The sequence below is a fragment of the Toxorhynchites rutilus genome, chromosome 3 (assembly GCF_029784135.1).
Source record: "Toxorhynchites rutilus septentrionalis strain SRP chromosome 3, ASM2978413v1, whole genome shotgun sequence".
NCBI classification, from domain to species: domain Eukaryota; kingdom Metazoa; phylum Arthropoda; class Insecta; order Diptera; family Culicidae; genus Toxorhynchites; species Toxorhynchites rutilus.
The window spans coordinates 3,832,745-3,854,037 of NC_073746.1; the positions used below are offsets into that span (position 1 = coordinate 3,832,745).

The 21,293-nt window shown below is 36.1% G+C and overlaps 1 protein-coding gene across 1 annotated transcript in view; it reads left to right on the forward strand.

Annotated features, from left to right (window-relative positions):
* Positions 1 to 18,578, forward strand: part of LOC129776812 (UDP-glucosyltransferase 2-like) — a 35,769-nt gene extending 17,191 nt beyond the window's left edge. The window contains exons 2-3 of the mRNA XM_055782678.1: positions 17,453 to 17,672; positions 17,746 to 18,578. Coding sequence (XP_055638653.1) covers positions 17,453 to 17,672; positions 17,746 to 18,040 — 515 coding nt within the window. The 3' untranslated portion in view covers positions 18,041 to 18,578. The remainder of the gene's footprint in view (positions 1 to 17,452; positions 17,673 to 17,745) is intronic.
* Positions 18,579 to 21,293: the final 2,715 nt, after the last annotated feature.

The window sequence follows — 21,293 nt, forward strand, 5'->3', positions numbered from 1 at the left end:
TTCCTTTTACTGATTGACAACCATATTTTGAAACATATACGAATTTATACAGAGTTAGGAGAAAAAGTGGACAATTACGCAAGAAAAATTCGAAGGCATTTCTTGCAATATTGTCGCACGGGGGGCGTAGGAAGGGAATACGTTGAAGCTTCAATGTTTGTGAAACAACAAGCAGGGACAATCATTTTTCTCTAGCACTATGAGTAGACGAGACGAGTATTACTGAGATTCTGCGATACATTCGTTTCGACGAAAGAAATCAGAGGAGTCAAGTTTGCAAACAGACAAGTTTGCTGTAGTAAAGGGTGTGTCACATCAAATTGCATCACGGAAAAAACGCTGTAGAAATTCGCCCAGTAGACCGATCCTTTTGAAAATTTAAGACAGTAAAAAAAAAACTATTAAACAACTTTTGGCATTTTCTTTTTATTCATACTTCGAGCCCAAACCCGTATGCTCGCACCTTCCTCTTTACCCCGTCCATAAGGTTCTGTACAACGTCAGGTTGTAGTTTTTTTTTAACAGAAATCCATTTTCTCTTGAAGTCCGCCTCCGATTTGACAACTTTTGGGTTCTTCAGGAGGGCCTGCTTCATAATCGCCCAATATTTCTCTATTGGGCGAAGCTCCGGCGCGTTGGGCGGGTTCATTTCCTTTGGCACGAAGGTGACCCCGTTGGCTTCGTACCACTCCAACACGTCCTTTGAATAGTGGCACGAAACAAGATCCGGCCAGAAGATGGTCGGGCCCTCGTGCTGCTTCAATAGTGGTAGTAAGCGCTTCTGTAGGCACTCCTTAAGGTAAACCTGCCCGTTTACCGTGCCGGTCATCACGAAGGGGGCGCTCCGCTTTCCGCAATAGCAGATCGCTTGCCACACCATGTACTTTTTGGCAAACTTGGATAGTTTCTGCTTGCGAATCTCCTTGCGGAACGCTGAATTTGTCCTCTGCGGAGAAGAACAACAGGCCCGGCAGCTGAGGAAAGTCCGCTTTGACGTAGGTTTCGTCGTCCATTACCAGGCAATGCGGCTTCGTCAGCATTTCGGTGTACAGCTTCCGGGCTCGCGTCTTCCCCACCATGTTTTGCCTTTCGTCGCGGTTAGGAGCCTTCTGAACCTTGTATGTACGCAGGCCCTCCCGCTGCTTGGTCCGCTGGACGAATGAACTTGACAAATTCAGCTTATTGGCGACATCCCGGACCGAACTTCTCGGATCACGTCTAAACTGCTTAACTACGCGCTTGTGATCTTTTTCACTGACGGAACATCCATTTTTGCCGTTCTTCACCTTCCGGTCGATGGCTAGGTTCTCGAAGTATCGTTTTAGTACTCTGCTGACCGTGGATTGGACGATTCCCAGCATCTTACCGATGTCCCGATGTGACAACTCCGGATTCTCGAAATGAGTGCGCAGGATTAATTCACGACGCTCTTTTTCGTTCGACGACATTTTTCCAAATTTACGAAAAATTGACAGTGAAGCATGGCCAACGTGATCTATGCACTCTTATCTGATTATAAGCGAAAGCTGAAGATATAATTCCTAAAAATTCAATTTCTACAGCGTTTTTTCCGTGATGCAATTTGATGTGACACACCCTTTATCAGCAGTTTGGGATAAATTTATTGAGAACAGTCAAAATTGCTTCAAACCTGGAGCTTATATTATAGTGGATGAGCAACTTTTTCCATCGAAGGCCAGATGCAGATTTACTCAGTATATGTCAAACAAGGCCTATAGATTTTGCGTAAAATTTTGGTTGGCGTCTGATGTACAGACGAAATATTTGATAAACGGCTTTCCGTATTTAGAAAAAGACGAAACACCAAATGCATCAATCCCCCTAAGCGAGTTGATCGTAATGAAACTTCTTGAATCGTATATCATGAAGGGTAGAACTTTAGCAACTGATAATTTTTTTTACAATTATTCCTTTGGTGTTGAAATTCAGATCTAAAAATACTTCGTTGCTAGGAACTGCCAAAAACTTCAAAACTGAAAAAACGTTTTCCAACGTTTTTTATAAGAATAAACAAAACATAAAAGTACTTTTAGTAAGAACAAATTATAAACACATCACAATTGATATAGCTGCTAAGAAATTACCTGAAACTGTTTCGTTCTATAATAGAACTAAATTTGGCGTCGATGTCACTGATTAAATGGCACGAAAATATCAAATCAGGTTCCAGAAGGTGGCCACTTCAAGTGTTTTCCAATATTTTAGATTCAGCCGGAATAAATAGATGGATATTGTACAAAACACAACAGGAGAAACGGAAAGACTTTCTGTTTCGATTAGCAAAAGAACATTCTTCAAAATATCAGACTTCAAGGCAAAAAATACACGAAGATGAAATACCAATCACAACGTCGATGAGCTATTTTGTCATGATTTATCTTCTTTTAATGAGGTTCTTCGTAGCTACATTGGTTGCGCGCTCGTTTACTGAGTGAACGATCATGAGTTCAAAACCCAAGGTCCATCTTGACCATCTTTGTGTTGTTATAGAATAACTATGTCCATGAAACAATCATCATGCAAGCTCTACTATTGGGGGAGCTCTGCTTGCAATAAGAAATAAAACAAACATCGGACTGTTGTGCTATTAATAACACAACAACTGTCTCCGTCGTCCAGCCTGTTGAACAATGGAAGCACTAATGGAATACTCTTACGCCCAAATGGTTACTACTGTGTAATTTACAATTTATAGAAACCATAAAAACTTACCATGTACTGCGGAGAAAAAATTGTGACTTTTAAAATATGTGGATGATGAAAATCCAATGTGCTCCACTTTTTTTTTTTACTTATTTTATTTTCTAATTTTTAGTACATTATCTGTTTCATTAGAATATTTCTCTACAATAAAACCATTGTACTGTATTCAATCAGTCAAAAAATTTCATTTAATACCGGTATTGAGTTGATTGCAGAAAATACATAGTGTGTTCTTCAGGTGAAATTCGTTCGTTTGATACATATATCTCAATCAACCTTTATTTTGGGATGATATGGAATCAGCGATTTTTTAGCGGCGGCTAAACTGGATTTTTTAAGATAAGCATTTTTAAAATGACAGCAGAGAAAAAGGTATTTTAAAAATTCGGTCAGTTCCTATTGGACAAATTTCTATTAATGTGGGACAACCCTACAAACATACAAACATACAAACATACATATGATCAGTTCAAGCTAAATAAAACCGTTCAATAAAATAATTTGCTATTTTGTGATTGCGGCCATCTTGGATTAGGATTTTTCATGTTATTCTGTGATCTACTATTCAAGCCCATTCATTTGATAAATATGGGTATCAAATGAAAGGGCTTGAAATGGGGTTTTGAGAAAATATGCAGCCCGCCATTTGATAGTAGCAGCCATCTTGGATTTACATTTATAATAAATAACCGTATTCTACTAGTCAAGCCCTTTCATTTGATAACCATATTGATGGGGTTTTGGAAAACCCACATTGATGAGGTTTAGAGAAAATATGTGATCCTCCATTTTGAAGCGGCCGCCATCTTGGATTTTCAAGATCATGAAATCCGCAGTTTTATAATGAGATAAAGGTGTGTTCCAAATTTCAGATCAATCGGTCAACAGGAAGGGGGTCAAATTTCTATTAATGTGGGTCAGCGCTACAGACAAACATGTGTCAAACATACAAACAGATTATAAGGCTAGCTAAATAAAACCGTTTAAAAAGATAGAAAAAACATAAAATTCAACTTCCTCAAAAAGGTTTTTTTTTCAAATTCTGGAAAAGTCTTATGATGAGCTCATACATTAATCAACAAGCACTCCACCGGGAGAAGGACACTTTTACACGAAAAGCACGAACACGATTATGTAAGTCTTATTCTTTTGATGCATCAAATGAAGGTCCTGGAAAAATAGTTTCTCATATTTAAACGGGTGGAATGAGGTAGATCATTTATGAGTGAACACAAGTCTAAATAGATTACATGGATAAAGTTTCGAATCGCTCGTTCTGAGAGTCGTGTTTGTACTCCAAATTTTGAAAAAAAATTTTCGCGTTATATTCTCCAAATTTTGAAAAATCGCCTAGAAAAAACGACTGAACGTATCAATATGAAACGCTCACACACATATTTAGGGAATACACTAGGCTCAAAATTTGCCTACAAACATTAGAACTTACTATGAAAATCTCGTTTTTGGTACTTTTTTGAAATCGATGCAAAAATTTTAAATAATTTTTTTTCGTCAAAATAACAAATTATCCTTGTGCAGAATTTATTCGAGTTTTCAAAACAGCCTTTCGATTTGCGGTGCGTTGGTTGTTTGTTGAATTGTTCATCATCAAAAGCGAAGGGGTAATTTTTTATTCAAACTGAAATCTCTGTGTGGGAAGGTTCCACAGGAACGTTCAATGAACCAAATGAAAGCTTATTGATAAGATTAATTGGATTTGCTGATGAGTTGGTTAGCAAAAAATTGTGTTAGTTCAGAACTTTCTTGAATAAACTATGAAACCCCGACTTTTCATTTCTTCCCGACATTGTTGCCCACTACACCTACACACACCAAGATAAAAATATGTACGTAAAATATTATAATACCTGACAGTTATAACTTCAAAATGATGCAAAATGATCCCATCGATATGCGAAGTTACAGAATGCTAAAAATCACTTAAAATTTCCGACTTCGCAGTCTGTTCCTCTAATTTTTTTTGTCGAGTGTATATTAAATATGCTTTGGCCATGAGTGCCCTTTTGGGAAATTCGTGTAGCTGCTGTACTATTGACCACAATTACATAAATTGTTAGTAGCAAGAACTACACGATAAAAACATTAAATGAGAACGAATTGATTGGACACAATCTGAACATCAATCCAATAAAATCCTATCAACCTTTAACTTTTCGGGCTAGGCTCTCGTCAAATCTTTGAGAAGAATAGAGTAAGATCATATACACTATCATTCCAAGATCATCCCTACATTGATTGTGCCAACTGATAAATGCCTATTATCGGCAAATGGAGAATAATCATAACACGCATCGACTCTCATTGTGAGATATCTCCCGAACTGTAAGCAAAAAAATTGCTCATTGCGTTGGGGGGAAAACGATTGGCTAGTAAAATTGAAGTAACATACCCATTTTAATCAAATTGTTAACATTTTTCACTATATTCTGTCTTCTGGAATATACAAGTTCAAATCACTGCTGCCATTATTCATGAAATTTTGTAACTTTTACAATATGATTTTATAATTGGAACAGGGTCATTAGCTCTTCTTCTTCTACTTCTTGAAAGGCGTGAACGTTCCTGTGGAACTTTTGCCGTCTCAACGTATGCATTAACTAGCGTCATTTATTAATACTTTAATAAGCCGAATAACACGCCTTGGATGTAATCCGAGGGGCAAACTCTAGAATACGCGTGACCACAGTGCAAGTCGAGGGAAATTTATTTGACGAAAATTCCCCCGGCCAGAACGGGAGTCAAACGCGAACACCCGGCATGATAATGTGAGACGCTAACCACTCGGCCACGGGGGCACTTAACTATCGTTTCCAAATAAAGAACAAAACTAAAATCGATACGATGAAGAACAAAATGCGGTAAGAATCCTCCCAAAAGTAGAAATCGGTCTGTGTTCGATTTCTGTCTACTCTATATTCTTTACTGATTTTCTATTCGCATTGAGATTGTGGCTACAAATATGGGTTTGTTGGCAATAATTACTCTTACTTTTAAAATCTTTAATGCTGAATATGCAAACAAGATTTATTACGTTATAGAGAGTCACATCTAGTACGTACAATCGATGCTTTACCTCGGAAATCGTTGAAGACTAACCCGAATATTATATTCGCTTATCTGATTAGAAATTGATTCCCCATACAAGTGACAACGAACTTGATTTATTTTTGCACGCATAATCACCGCCGTAAAATCCAACCTGACTACCGCAACAGTATACGTTTCAATATATTATATCTGCCGCCACACGTGAAAACCAATCTGCTAATCTTCAGCTCAAGTGAGAAGAGGCGAAGAAAAAAAAAAGAAAACCTAAGCGGCGCCTATCTTCGTTGTGGAACAGGGGGCGGTAAGCGGCAGAAGGAAATACGCATAATAAAACATACATCAATTTACGCGATCATCGTTTTCAACTCCATCAGCACTCGACGAAACAAGGTGTTAAATATAGCGCCCTGCAGCGGTTGAAAAGTTTAGCCCATTTTATGGCTTTTTTGATACGTTTTTGGGGCGACAATGTGATTTAGGGTTTTCGAATATTTTTATTTTTCCGTGGCGTCGCAGTGTCTGGCTGGTTTAGTTCGGTTTATCGAGTTTCTTTTACACCTTTTAGTTAGCCTCCGAAAGGTAGAGTCGCTATGCTCAATCATTGCATAGATTTCATCTAACGGCTATCCCAGTGCTTCGCGAAAGTACAATTTACCTGACATGATATCCATTGTGACAGTTTGAATGGCAGCACCATAAGTGGCAGTATTATGTGCAGCTTTGTGGGTCCGAAACTCTGACCTTTGCTTATGAAAAGATTGAAGTATCGGAATCGACAATGGGTTGTTTATAAGTGCACCATGTGATACATTTTTTCGTATTCAGAGTTGGTGCTTGCGTGGTTGTGGAGATTAGGCGATAGGATTCTCTTTTGAATGGCAGCTTGTGTGGCGATTAAGATAAGCCAGTTTGGGAGAACACGGCACACGGTGACGAATTTGGCAATTTATGGTTTGAGAATACAGAAGTACCTTCACTCGTGAGTGATTGACCACTGAAAAACGTCTGACTTTTGACGTAGGATTACGTCTTTCGGGAACAAATTGGGGTACAAATTAAAAATCGAAAATCGAGCAAATCGTGAAAATTGTCCAATTTCAAATGCTTATTGCTCAGTCATTTCATGATGGATTGTTGAGATTTTTGTGTCAATCTATTTCGGCACTCCATAACAATGTTTTACATTGAATAAAATTATATATGTCATGAAACTAACCATCGAAAAATTGGAAAATCTCAACCTCTATCCTAAAGGAAATACCCACTTCTGATTGGTCGAAATTGACGACACATGCGGCGGCTCATGTACTTACAATTATTGGTCAGTTATTTCCCGATGGATTTACGAGACATTTGCATCAATCGATCTGAGCACTCCATACCAATCCATCACAATTGATAATATATTAATATCATATGAAACTAGCTAGCAAACAATCAAAAAATCTCCAAACGGAAATACCTCGTTCTGATTGGTCGAAATTGAAGATACGGAGAAATCGGCACATCAAAGTAGAGGGAACTTTTGTTCCCATCGAAGTGTATTCCCTAACAGAGACATGAAAACCAAGCTGCCTGGGGGAAATCGCCATTGCAATTACATGAAAGTAGGGGGAACTTTTGTTTCTACCGATATGTATTTCCTAACAGAGATTTCAAATCCAAGGTGTCTGGGGGAAATCAGCATGTAGATAACCTCGTGGTCGATATTTGACTAACGACGCGCACAAATGGATAGTGCTCATTGTAACTAGCGTGGGCATTGCTGATTGCATACGTGCTGGTGAATAAGTAGGGATCGATAAGTGTTTTTATTTATTTTCGTTCCAATATGAATCTTTCGATGAATTAATTGAAAAATGATATTTGAATGAACTGAATAGAACTTATGTTTGATAGAATATAAATAAAATTTAAATTTGGAACTTTTATGTTGGTTGCTTCGTGAAATTTCATATCTATGACCGATATCAATGTCCATTTTAAATTCGCATTGAGGCATGTAGCATCGCATTCCATTAGGTTTAAAGCGAAAATGGAAATGGGTTGAGTAAACACTTAGAAAGTAAGAATTATAAATGAAATTACCTTTTCCATTTCAAATATATTTTCTCTATAAAAAATAAAACTATTTTTCTGGTGAGAAAACTTGATAATTATTTTCGATAATGATAATTATCTTATATTACATTGATGAGGTTTTTTCTTTTCTTATTTCATCCATACATAACACAGTAGCCACCTAGTCCAGGGCCACAGAGGGCGGCTCTCATCTCATTTCACTTAGGTATCTTCTATCGTGATACGCACCATCAAATTGCTAATCACCATCTTTCTATCATTATCACTCGGTTGAGGACATTGGAGGAGTGAACAAACAATACCTAACAACCAGACAAAACGGCCCTTTTCAGGGCCACCAAATCACTATCGAAGAGTTTAACAATGTAATTTTTCAAACATATCCAAAATCAGCATGTAACAGATAGCCTAACGGAATCCAACGTCAGCTATGCGGTCGTGTCTCGGACACAACCCTCCTGTGACTTTTTAAGATAGAAATGTTACGCAATTATGCTCAATGTTGACACTATAATGGATAATCTATGGATCTTTGGTAACTTACACCGTCGAAAGTATTACCACTTGGTCACCCAAAAACCGTTTGTGATTCATGGTTTCCCTTTTTTTTGCGTCGATTGACACTATCCAATAAGCCTCCTTGAGGTTACCAAGCATGTGAAGCGATGTGAAAAAAAAATTAGGAGAACAGAGTGCGAAATCTAAATGTTTAAGTGATTTTTGGAACGCCTTAAATTCGTGAAAAAATCAAGGCTGTGGATTCGGAGAAAAAATCGATTCGATTCTGGCTCCGATTCCCCACAGTTATTAGTACCGACTTCAACTCCGACTCTGATCAATGTTGCCTCATTGAAATCTGTGTTTTCGAGTCAAACATTTTTTTTATCTGTAGAGAAAATAGAAAATCTGTATTGAAATTTGTATTGTGGATTTTGCACCTTTGCGTTTGCGACATTTGCGTTAGATTTAAATACGAAGTAATAATTATATATTCTGCTTATCCATATTTTTAAACTCGTGATCACTGCTATAGCTTGCCAGTAGTTTTCTGAATGAGGATATTTTTCAAATTTCAGGCATATGAAACAAGTTTACTGTGCAATTCTTTCTCGCACGGAGGTATAATTTGATCAAAAATGTATTATATTCTAGATTGATGGTTGTAGATACATAGAGAATTATGCAAAAAAAAATCAAAAAAAAAAAACATTTTAAAATGTATTTTTAAGGAAAACCGACGGAAAGACGGATTTAATCCTCACTTTGCTCGCCTTGATGTCATTTGACAACTGTACTGAGGCACTTCCCCCTCGGATTCTAACAAATAATTTCGATTTGTTAATTGCGTACACAGTTTCTGTAGCGAAATGGTTTCAAACTTTCTGTTTTGTTCGTATTGTATTGCGACTGATTGAGTTTGTTAAATGTTGCGTCAAATAAAAAAAAATATTTAAAAAATAGTTTATCTTGTCACAAAATCTGTATAAAATCTGCAGGGATATCCAATAATCTGTAATCTGTATATACAGATTCTTGGTCAAAAAAGATGCTGTAAATATGTATCATTACAAAAAATCTGTATATACGGCAACACTGACTCTGACTCCTACTGAAAAAAAAATGAAATAATTCGTAATCTGGTTTTTCATTAGAACGTTTTATCTACGATTTTCTCTGATTAGACAATAAAAAAACACAAAACTTGGAATGCTCATAAAAACAGAATTGCTTCAGACAATTCTTCCTTCATGGAGGTTCAAAAATCTGACTTCACAAATTGCAAAGCAAAGAACAGCCTTTCTGCACTAACTTGAGTTGGTGGCATGGCAGTAATCGTTCGTACAACATCACCGATGAGCTCAGGAAACGCTGGAATAACTCATGTACTGCCAATTTGGTACGATCGGTCATATTTCTCAGTCTCTGGCAAACCTGCTTGAATTTCACTTCAAAAGATGTCTAGCTGTTTTCCGAAGCGACGTCGTTTTGCTTCTTTTTTAGGTAAGGATCGAAATCTGTGCTCTCTGATGAAGCTCCGCATGCTCTTTGAATCGTTGTAAATAGCTGTCAACATTATAGCGTTAGTCAGAAGTGTATTTGCTTATCTTCAAAATGTTAGAGAAGCTGATGCCCCTTTGTTGAATTTAACAATACCCAACGGTTCTACGGTATTTTTTAAAAGTATCATTTCCATTTAGTTCGCATTATAAACAAAATTAACACCAAAGTTTCCCTATTTCATGGAAACTGTTGTTTAATGAGCTTAATATTTTGATTTTATTGGGTAAATCAACCGGGAGTCAAAGTCGATGAATTTTTTCCGACTCCGACTCGAACTCGGACTCCATAGCCCTTTGAAAAATCAACGCATGAAGAAGGGATGTGCATCATAACAAATCTTCAATCATATTTGGGAATCTTCTACGGATATATTTTTAATTTGGTTTGTTTATGTGAGATGTAAAGGGTGTTCGGATCAAAAAGTGGGCAACTTAAATTCGCCGTATTTTTTCTAATCCATATAAAAAAAACTGATCACCCCCCATTTTGTAGGTGTGTGTGTGTGTGTGTGTGTGTGTGTAGAATGATGCCTCTATTTGGATTTTGACACTAGATCTTTAGTTATCAAAATAGCGTCAAAGCAAGAGGAGCGACGGAGTGACGAACAGAAGAATGGCTAGCGCCTTTAAGCGCAACCCCAACCTCTCCGTTCGAGATGTCGCAAATAAGTTGGGAATATCGTCTACAACCGTGCAAGAAGCTAAAAAACAATCCGGACTATCGACTTATAAGGAGGTAGTGACTCCAAATCGCAACGATAAGCAAAACCTTACGGCAAAAACAAGATCTCGGAAGCTGTATACGACATTGTTGACAAAGTTTGATTGCGTGGTAATGGACGACGAAACCTACGTCAAGGCAGACTTCAGACAGCTTCCTGGACAAGAGTATTATACAGCAACCGGAAGGGGAAAGGTGGCAGACATTTTCAAGCATATTAAACTATCAAAGTTTGCCAAGAAATATCTCGTTTGGCAAGCTATCTGTACCTGTGGCTTGAAAAGCGACATTTTCGTTGCAACCGTTGCCGTCAACCAGGAAATTTACCTGTAAAAGTGTCTTCAAAAGCGTTTGCTGCCTTTCCTGAAGAAACATGACTTGTCTGTGCTGTTTTGGCCGGATTTGGCAACCTGCCATTATGGAAAAAAGGCCATGGAGTGATATGCCGCTAACAAGATGCAGGTTGTGCCCAAGGATAAGAACCCTCCCAACACACCAGAACTTCGCCCAATCGAAAAATATTGGGCGATAGTTAAGCCTTAAGAAGGCCCAAAAAACTGTTAGCAGCGAGAAGCAGTTCAAAGCAAACTGGCGCTCTGCGGCGAAGAAAGTGGATAAGGTGACTGTACAAAATCTGATGGCAGGCGTCAGACGAAAGGCTCGCCAATTTGGACTAGGTCGACCGGAATCTTAACTGAGTATTTTTTCCGTCTTTTATACATATTGAACTTCAAAAAGAAAGATACTTTGATTTTTTCAATAAACAAATAATCGATTTACACGCAATTTAGTTTGACCACTTTTTGATCCGAACACCCTTTAGTGAACAAAAATATCGGGAAAAAAAATTTCTGTGTTTTTTTCAAAGTTGTGTAGACTAACATAATTTTTGCCAACTTACTCAACAGCTAATACAATTAGCCTTATCAACTAGCTTACATCTAATTCCTAGAACCTGCCTGTAGGCCCTTTCAATACAGATATATTTTTGATTGAAAAAAATACCCCCTTCGTCTTTGATAATGAATAATTCAATAAGAGTGCAAATCGACAGGCAAACCTATATGAAACTACAATAACTTCTGTACAAGTTTATGTTTTTTCTTTAATGAAAAAAAATATTGAAATTTTTTGCATCGACTTTAAAAAGTTGCAGTCGACTACAAAAGTTTTAATAAATATTTTGTAGTTTTGCAAATATTACAGCAATTTCTGATACTAGCAGAACAGAAGTTATAGATAAATATCATGCCAACTCGACTGGCCATTGCCAGCACCATCTCAGATTGCAGTGAATTTTTGACATTAGATTTTGTATACTTGCATACTTTAAATCTTCAAAAAAGAATTAGACTACTTTTTAAAAAGGGCCAAAATTTCTTCTCTTGTTTTTTACAACTCAACTCTTACTCAAAAACTTCGATACCTACAAAATTGTGATCAACGAATGAACCGTAGGTAATATTATGTTGAAGAAAATTGCCCTGATAAAAAATCAAAAATTGAACCTAATTTTTCCCAGAAACGTTTTTTTTAATTTTTAGAAAAAACCATATGATTAGCACATACAATTACCAACAAGTTATCCATACATTGGAAGATGGTCACTTTTACAGGGAAAAAGTTATTCTAACAACAACTTTTTCATGTTTTCTTTGAAAAAATACAACTAATCCTAGTTTTGTTGAATGACAAGATAGCGATAAATGAAGGCGATATATATCAGCGTCAAATCGCCTTCAATGAATTTTATTCTTTAGTCCGCAAAAATACCATAGTTAACTGGCAACGCAAATGGAACGAAGATGAACTGGGCCGGTGGCTCCACTCGATTATCCCTAAGGTTAGCCTCAAACCATGGTTCAAAAGTCTGGACTTGAGTCGGGACTTTATTCGCACCTTCTCCCGACTCATGTCCAATCACTGTTCGTTAGATGCGCTACTCTTTCGTATTAATCTTGCCGACAACAATCTTTGTGTTTGTGGCCAAGGTTACCACGACATCGAGCACGTTGTTTGGTCGTGCGAGCTGTATCTTGTCGCCAGATCGAATTTAGCAGTCACCCTTCGGGCCCGAGGAAGGCAGCCCAATGTGCCGGTGAGAGACGTGTTGGCTCGGTTAGACCTTGATTACATGTCCCAAATATATGTATTCCTTAAAGCTATCGATCTTCGTGTGTGATTGTCCTTATACCCTTAGTTTTTCCTTTTCCTTTTCCTTTGTGAGAGATCGGATCCCTTCTTAAGAATAAGATGAAATGTAAATACATATTAGATATAAGATAGGTTTAAGAATTGAGTGTGATGAGTGTGATTGAGAGTGTGAGTGTGATCATTGTCAACATATCCTCATATCCCCTCCTTTTCCTGAAGAAAATATGTCACCCTTCTAAACTCGAGTTGACCGCGAGTAATCGGTTTCCTATATTATTAACATTAGAATTAAGGAAAAATGTTTATATACTAGTAACAATACAGTAAGGAGTTCGGCTCCTTTAAACCTATGTAACTGAGCCTGTAAAAATAAACGATTTAAATAAAAAAAAAAGATAGCGATAAAGTGCTAAGCTAAATTTCATTAAAATATTGACTTTTGTCGAAGACGTCAACTCTATATCTTTTCTAGTTACTAGAGTATATAGTATTTTTGTAACAATATTATTTTGTGATAATGTAACATTATAAATTGTAACCCCCAAAAAAAATAATGTTTTACTCGTAACATTTTTGTGTGTTATTCTAGCGTTTGGCATTTTCTTGATTCTAAATAGCAAAAAACTTTGCAGAACATGTCAATCGCGATAATATACACACTAAATGTTATGAGTAGAACATCAATAGTAAATTTCCAAAAATAAACATGACAAATTTGTTGTTAGAAAAACCCTTTTCCTTTAACAGTGCCATCATTACCTCCTTATGGGTGACTTGTTGGTAATTGTATGACTATTCATATAGTTTACGTTCAGAATTTTTGAAAAATATGTTTTTGAAAAAAAAAATTTTGATTTTCAAAATAGTAAAAAAATTTTCAATTTTTTAGTATTACTTAATTGAAGGCAATTTCATTTATTTTATTCTATAACCAAAATTATAGTCTTTTTAGTTTCATTTTTTCGAATATATTTAAGACATACATAATTTTGGTCAGAATTAAATATATTGTTTAAAAAATTTAAAAAATCCACATATTTTTAAAAATTCATTGCAAAATTATTTTGAAGATTCCCTTATGTTTTATTCGTTTTTTTTTTTAATTCTGAATGAAAATTATATAGATAGTTTATACGATTACCAATAAGTCGCCCAACAAGCAAGGCACTGTTACAGGGAAAGAGTTTTCCTAACAACTTTTTCATGTTTCCTTTGAAAAATTACTATTACTGTTCTACTCGTAATATTTGTTGTGTGTAATAATTGCGATTGAGATCTTCTGCAAACTGTTTTGCATTTAGAAAAATGTCAAGAAAATGTCAAACGCGAGATTTTACACACACAAAAATGTTACGGTTTAAAACATTACAAAAATGCAATATTTTCCAGAAACTGCAGCCAAAATTGATTTTTAGCACATCTGTTGACATCCACACTTATTTAATGTTATAATGAGTTAAACAAAAAAAAAACAAAAAAGTGCTATCCTCCCATATTGGTACAGCATTTACTCAAGCGAGAGGCGAGTTTGTGTTTATAATAGCACTATCCAAGCGATATGAGAGAATAAAACAAGAGACATTTTGCAAATAAGCACGCATCAACCCTATTCAAATACACGGCCCTCGTTGCGAAAAGATTACAGGTTCACGTTATTTATGCTCTCCTTTTTACTCACTTCCCAATTTTTCGAAGAAAACATGAAAAAGTTGTTGTTAGAAAAACCCTTTCCTTACCCTAAACTATCCATATAATTTTCACTTAGAATTTAAAAAAATATGTTTCTGAGAAGAACGAATTTTAATTTTCAAAATATTTTTATACTCATATTTTTCGAAAAAAAATTGAAGGAAAATTTTAAATTTTTCAAAATCTCTGACTCAGACCTAAAAATGTTTGGTCAGAGAATGAGATATAGGAAATTGATTGAGTTTTCATTAAAAAAACACACACAAATTAAAAAAAAATAAAATATTTAATTGGAAAAAAAATTAGTTTGAAAATTAAAATTCGTTCTTCTCAAAAACATATTTTTTTTGACATTCTGCACGAAAATTATTTTTGTAAGATCCAACTACATTCTAAAATGTGGTGTAATATTAGTCTGAGATGGTGCTGCCAAATCCTAAGAGGAGTTGGCATGACATTCGTGAATATGATAAAATACAGAAGTAATATTGTCATTTCTATCATTTCATCAATGATTTTTTTATAAAACAAAACAAAATTCTATTATAAAATGCACTAAAATTTAACGATCCATAGAAGACATCAAATTGTCGAAAAATGTGGTTTCCATACCGGCCTGGAATTTTGTCGTTAAAGAAAGTTCAGAAGAGAGTCAATGCGTGTTCCTGATATCCAAATATCAATTCTATCGTTTGTTTGAGAAATCCCATAAGTCCATTTGACACACTTGCAAGACAACGACCAAAAACTGTTTTCCTCAAAATGTTGCCCAGGTCCTCGTTTTTGTTGGTATCAAGTTCGGTTATTACACCCAAAGCATATAATTTGAAACCACTTTTTCATCAATATAACAGTTAAAGCTCAAAATATAACGTTTTGAAATTAATGGACTTAGGGATTTTCAAAAAAAAAAAAAAACAAAAATCAGTGGCAAATTTAGCGGTTTTGAAGTGATTCAATTCCTTTTTATGTACTTTTAATGATCATAATGCTCATACCAAGTAAGAATGGGGCTGTTTATCATCATCAGAAGACATTTCGATTAAGTTGAGTTCCGCATGCTTCTTACGGCATCGGTAAACAATGAATGAAATTGTATTTGAAACCCCAATTAAAGGGGATTCGTAGAGCTAACTTTTTTCTGGAATTTCGATAGTCGATGTAGGTACACTCAAGGACTCAAAATCTGCCAAAGAGTCTATTTTGATAAAAGTGGCGTTTATGGGGTTTCTCAAACAAACGATTCAATTGTATACTGATCTAAACATAACGCCAGCTTCGTAACATTCCGTTAAATGAAGGCAGCATTCTGTTCAAACTTGAATGATAAATATCATTAAGTGAGAAATCCTTCCCTACGTCGATAACCACTGAAATGCATTCAAAAGTACCATTTTGTCTCAAATTCCGAATACTTAAGCCATTAAACAGTGTCTTATTACTTAAAATGGTACTATTTCGCGAAATTAATGTCATTTTTAGATACAATAGAGCCTTCTCTTTCATTTGATTTACAAATATATATTCACGATGAAAAACTAAAAATATGTTTGATCACATTAGTCTCAAATTCCGAACAGCAAAAATGAATTATTTCATAAAAAATCATAACTTTTGAGCTACTGGACCGATTCAGATGGTCGACATATCAAATCAAAGCCAATCAGCTATCCTTTTTTTGAAAAAATACTATAATCCCAAAAACTAGAATTTTGTGCTTCGAAAAATGATTCAAATTAAGAATTTGCTAGCGCAAACATTTTATCGCTGGTTTTGTCAATCACTGCAAATGCTTAGTATTATAAGTTATAGGCAGTATCGATACCAGTAGAGACAAAACGGTGTATCTGCACAAAATGCTGCTTTATGATAAAGTAGTGCAGCTAATTCTCCGTTCAACACTAAAAAGCTCGTGGCAGAATTAATTCGTATTCTCAACGAAAAATCGCATCCTTACAGATTGTCATCTGTCGGTAAGTACCGCAAAATTTCAGAAAGAACGAAAACGCAAAGCAAAAGTATTTTTTATATGATAATCCAAAGCCATTTTCATGACACGCTTCAAAGAGTGATGAGATAATACTATGGCAGAACTGCGATGTTAAATCCAAACCTTCGAATAAACCCCGTGATAAGACAAATGTATCCCACGATCGTTCATAATTAGCATCGATGTGTCAAGCCATCGATTATCCAAAATTTGACGTTACCTTTAGGATAGAAAACATGATAAGTGCTCTAATGACCACCTGTCGAAATGAATGACATATTAAATCATTATTGATGTTTCTATTGAACTAATGAGTAAACTTATTGCTAATGTTTGGAAGATTTCGTTTTCAGCTTACTTCTATCACGTTGTTCCAAAAGATACATTTGTTATTTCGAAAACACGGCAAAATCGTTGCCGTCTTACCACTGCAGCGCGTTAATGATAATGATGATTTTCAGAGTCGTGAACAAAATGACCGTTCGCGAAACGCATTGATATAAATCATTGAAATTAAAAATTCATAAGTAAGAAGGTGTGTTTTATAAATTGTGCGTTCAGACGAAAGGTGCAATTCGTTACATTGAGTGCTTTTGGGCAAACTTTCATGGTGATGAATTGCATCGCAGGGTGTTTGCGACTAGCCATGATGACTATATTACATCATCTGTAAGCGTTTGCTGAGAGTATGTGATGCGTTGTTCACAGTTTTTCATTGGGTCAATTAAACAGTTGTTCAATATTTGAATAAATTTCTCTGCATGCTCTATACAGTGGATGCATCAAATCTTCCTAACTCCTCAGATTTCCGATATGTTGATTTTTGTGGATTAAATCATAATTATGTTTAACATAATTCCATTTTTTTTTTCAACCAACTGATTATTATTTTTCAAACACTTGAAAAATGGAATTGAATGGTGTTCACAATATATACTTAATTTTTTTCCATTCTCTCCACAGCCCATCCAAATGTCAAACTGTTCGTGATGCAGGGAGGCCAACAGTCGATGGAGGAGGCGGTGGATCGCCAGGTGCCAATGGTGGTGATTCCTTTCAATTTCGATCAGTTCGCCAACGCCGATCGGATTGTCGAGCGAGGAATTGGCAAATCGATCTGGATGGAACGACTCACCGTGAGGGATTTGCGGGACGCGATTGTGGAAGTCATCGGTAATAAAAAGTAAGTCTATGACCCAAAACCCTAATTTCATTCAGTACGCTCTGACAGAATCTTTCCCCGATTCCGATTCCAGATACAAGCGGAATATCGAGCGGCTTAGCCAGCTAGTCAAGGACCAACCGATGCAGCCCATCGAGAAAGCCGTGTGGTGGACTGAGTACATTATTCGTCATCAGGGCGCAGCTCACTATCGCTACCATGCGGCTCAGATGCCTGTTTGGCAGTATCATTACTACGATGTGGCGGTTACGTTTCTGATCGCGGCACTGGTTGGCGCATACGTGACGCTTCATGCTGTCAGACGATTTTTCAACTATCTTTTTGACTATCCTTCAGTGGAGCAGGGCAAAAAACAAAAGATTCTGTAAATAATTTATTCTGGAATTTTGATTCGTTGATAACAGAGAATGCACTCGGAGATCGTTTGATCTTAATAGTGTATGTACGGAAATGTTACGACAGGTCAATGTACTCAAGAAGCAAGCGGGACAAACACACAAAAGTTTTATAACGATGATTGCGTACATTAGCGTATGCAAACACTGAACCACGAGCGAGGCGCTTGCAGACGGGTAACCTTGAGGACCTGAAATTGAGAGTGATGCGATTTTGTAATCTGCAGGAGTTTTTTTTTGTGTATGTACAGACCTCTTACGTCTTTTTTTTTTTTTGTTGTATATTGTCCGTTTAGGTTAGCGAAGCCGAAGTTTAAGTTAATGTTTATTTAAGATATTCACACCCATCATAAGCCCCATTCATCATTTGTATTTTACCCATTCAAAGAGAAATATATACGATTCGGATAGATATACGCTAGAAGCGGATAGAATTTAAGTGGGCCAGTCGGGTGAGTGTCAGTGTTACGGTGTGGCAAGTGGCCCACCGCTGTCGATTGTACCAAAATATGACGAGCAAATATATTAAAAGTAATGTACATAACACTTGAGTGGTGCTGTTTTTCATTTTGTTTTCCTTTGTTGCATCGCAAAAAGCGGATTGTGAAATGTCCCAAATTTGTTTACGCTTTTAGCGGAGTTGGCTCATCCATCGAGATATAATAGAGAGGCGTTTTTTTTAGCAAAATGTTGCACAATATTTGAGCTCGGACATTCAACGACGATTTTGTTTTATCACCGTAAATATGGTGCATCCATTTTAGAATCACAAAATACCATTTTTGAAAACATGGATAAGCGTTCAAATCGAAATAAGTCAAACTGAAAAAAAAGTGAGAGCCATTTTGAATGTAATCTAGGATGATGTTTGTGAAAATATCTACCAATTACATTTCAGCTCAATAGTTTTTTTTTGGGTTTTTCCTACAATTTTTTTCCTTTACTGTATCAAAATTTACTTGTACGAACATTCAGTTGTTTGAATCTTAAATCGTTCTTAAACTCTAAAAGTTAGCACATATACAGGGCGCCCTCTTCCTCCTCGCAAATTTTATTTCAATCTGATTTTGTAGGTCTTACCGAACACTAAATTGGAATTTTATTAAGTTTTATTTTGCTGTCATTATTTTTTCATATTTAGTTCATCTATTTTGACTCTCTAGTGACGAGATAAATAAGGAATAGCAAGGATAGGACGGAAGGTCGAGTAATGAAATAGCCGGTAAATTATACCCTCAACGTCTATTGAACTGGGTACTGCATGAAAAATGATCACAATACTAGCGGAGGTACAAACAAGTGAAACCAACCTGGAAACACTTAAATGGCATGATCTATCCCACCTGCCCAGGTTTTGCGCCGTCCGATTATTATATACATACTAGCTAACCCGGCAAACTTCGTCCCGCCCATTTACTTGATTAATTCTCGAGTAATGCAGAAATTTGTGTTTCATTTGTATGGCAGCCCCCCCTTTGAGTGGGGGAAGGACTGTCTAACCATCATAGAAACATTTATTGCACCCTAAAACTTTCACATGCCAACTTTGGTTTCGTTTGCTTGGTTAATTTCCGAGTAATGCAGAAATTTGTGTTTCATTTGTATGGCAGCCCCCCCTTAGAGAGGGGGGAGGGGTCTCAAAATATCACGAAAACCTTCCCCGGCCCCAAAAACCCCTACATACCAATTTTCATGTCGATCGGTTCAGTAGTTTCCGAGTCTAAAAGAATCAGACAGACAGACAGACATCACTCCATTTTTATATATATAGATAGATTACATTCGATGGCACATGGTAAAACTGATACGCAGTTTCGCTTGTATGAAGACGTCAAAAACGAAGACTTCTACCGTAATGATATTCGATTTGTTACTAGTGATGAGCAGTTTTTTTTAATGATTTCTTTGTAAATATGTTTTTCACAATGGAGTTGTTCTTTCATTAAAAAGCAGTGAGAATTTGGCTGAGCACCAAATACTTCTAAACATTGTTCATGTTCTGTGATTTGTTTCATGATGTTGATAACGATTCTGAATGAATCCACGAGTGGGATAAACTTCAGTAAAATTTTGATAAAAATATCCTTCTTAAATAGATACTGTCAAATATTTACCGGGATTTTTAGTTTTTGAAGAAAACGCTTTAAACATCATCTAAATTTATATTATGAACTATTCAGTAATCGACACATTTTTCATATATCTGTGTTCAGGAATTGCCTTCAGTTAACGCAGAGAGTTCGTTTTTATGTCCTCAATACTGTCAAAGCGGTTTCCACGAAGTGGTAATTAGAGTTTCGGAAATAGGAAAAAATCACACGGGGCCATATTTTGAGAACACGGTGCTTGTTCAATCACATCTGTCCCATTTTTGGTAAAAAATTCGAGGGGTTGTATCCGAGACACGACCGCTTAGGACGTGGAACTACGTAATCCTTTTTTTTTTAATTTGTTGGTTTATCATTTATTGGCTTGCGTGATTTTGTATAATCATTTCGGGAGTAACGATTCACTAATGGGCCATATGTCGCAATTTGTTTCTTTATATCAATACACGCACTGAGTATTTAATGAAAGACAACTGCTGTGCATCGCCATTCAACAAGCATTAATCAGGCGACTAGGAGATGTACACAGTTGCAGCGATAAAAATGAAACATCGAAACACACTTCATGTGAAATATTCGCTAGCGTCCGCAGCTCGAGGGAAAACTTTTTTTTTTCATACATACATTTATTGAATCTTCCATGATGTGGAAATAACAATATTTGGTTATACATTTAGTTCTAACATAATAAATTATTACGTTTGTTATCAATTCTTACAGTTAAAATTTCACATGTGTGCTGGAGGAACACATGTGAAAAGGTTTTTTTCTTCCGACGTGTGTAGGTTAACCGAGTCTCCATGCTGTTATTTAAGAAAATTTTTAGAGAAAAGTTTTTTTTTTCTTTTGAAATAACCGATATTATGCTTTTTTCTAAATTGCGTCACCATGAAAAAACGGTTTTTTATTATTACAAATATTACAAATTTTACATGCAAACTGTCTTCAGAAGACTTTTAGAGCTTACTAAAACAAACATTTTGCGATGCAGAACTTGTCAATATCGTAACTCTACACAAAGTTATTGATATTTCTTGTCAAAGAATACGTTCTCATTCGCTTGTCATTCATTTTGGGGCAAACATAACAAATGCTCGTTGGCGGCATTTGAAAGAGCA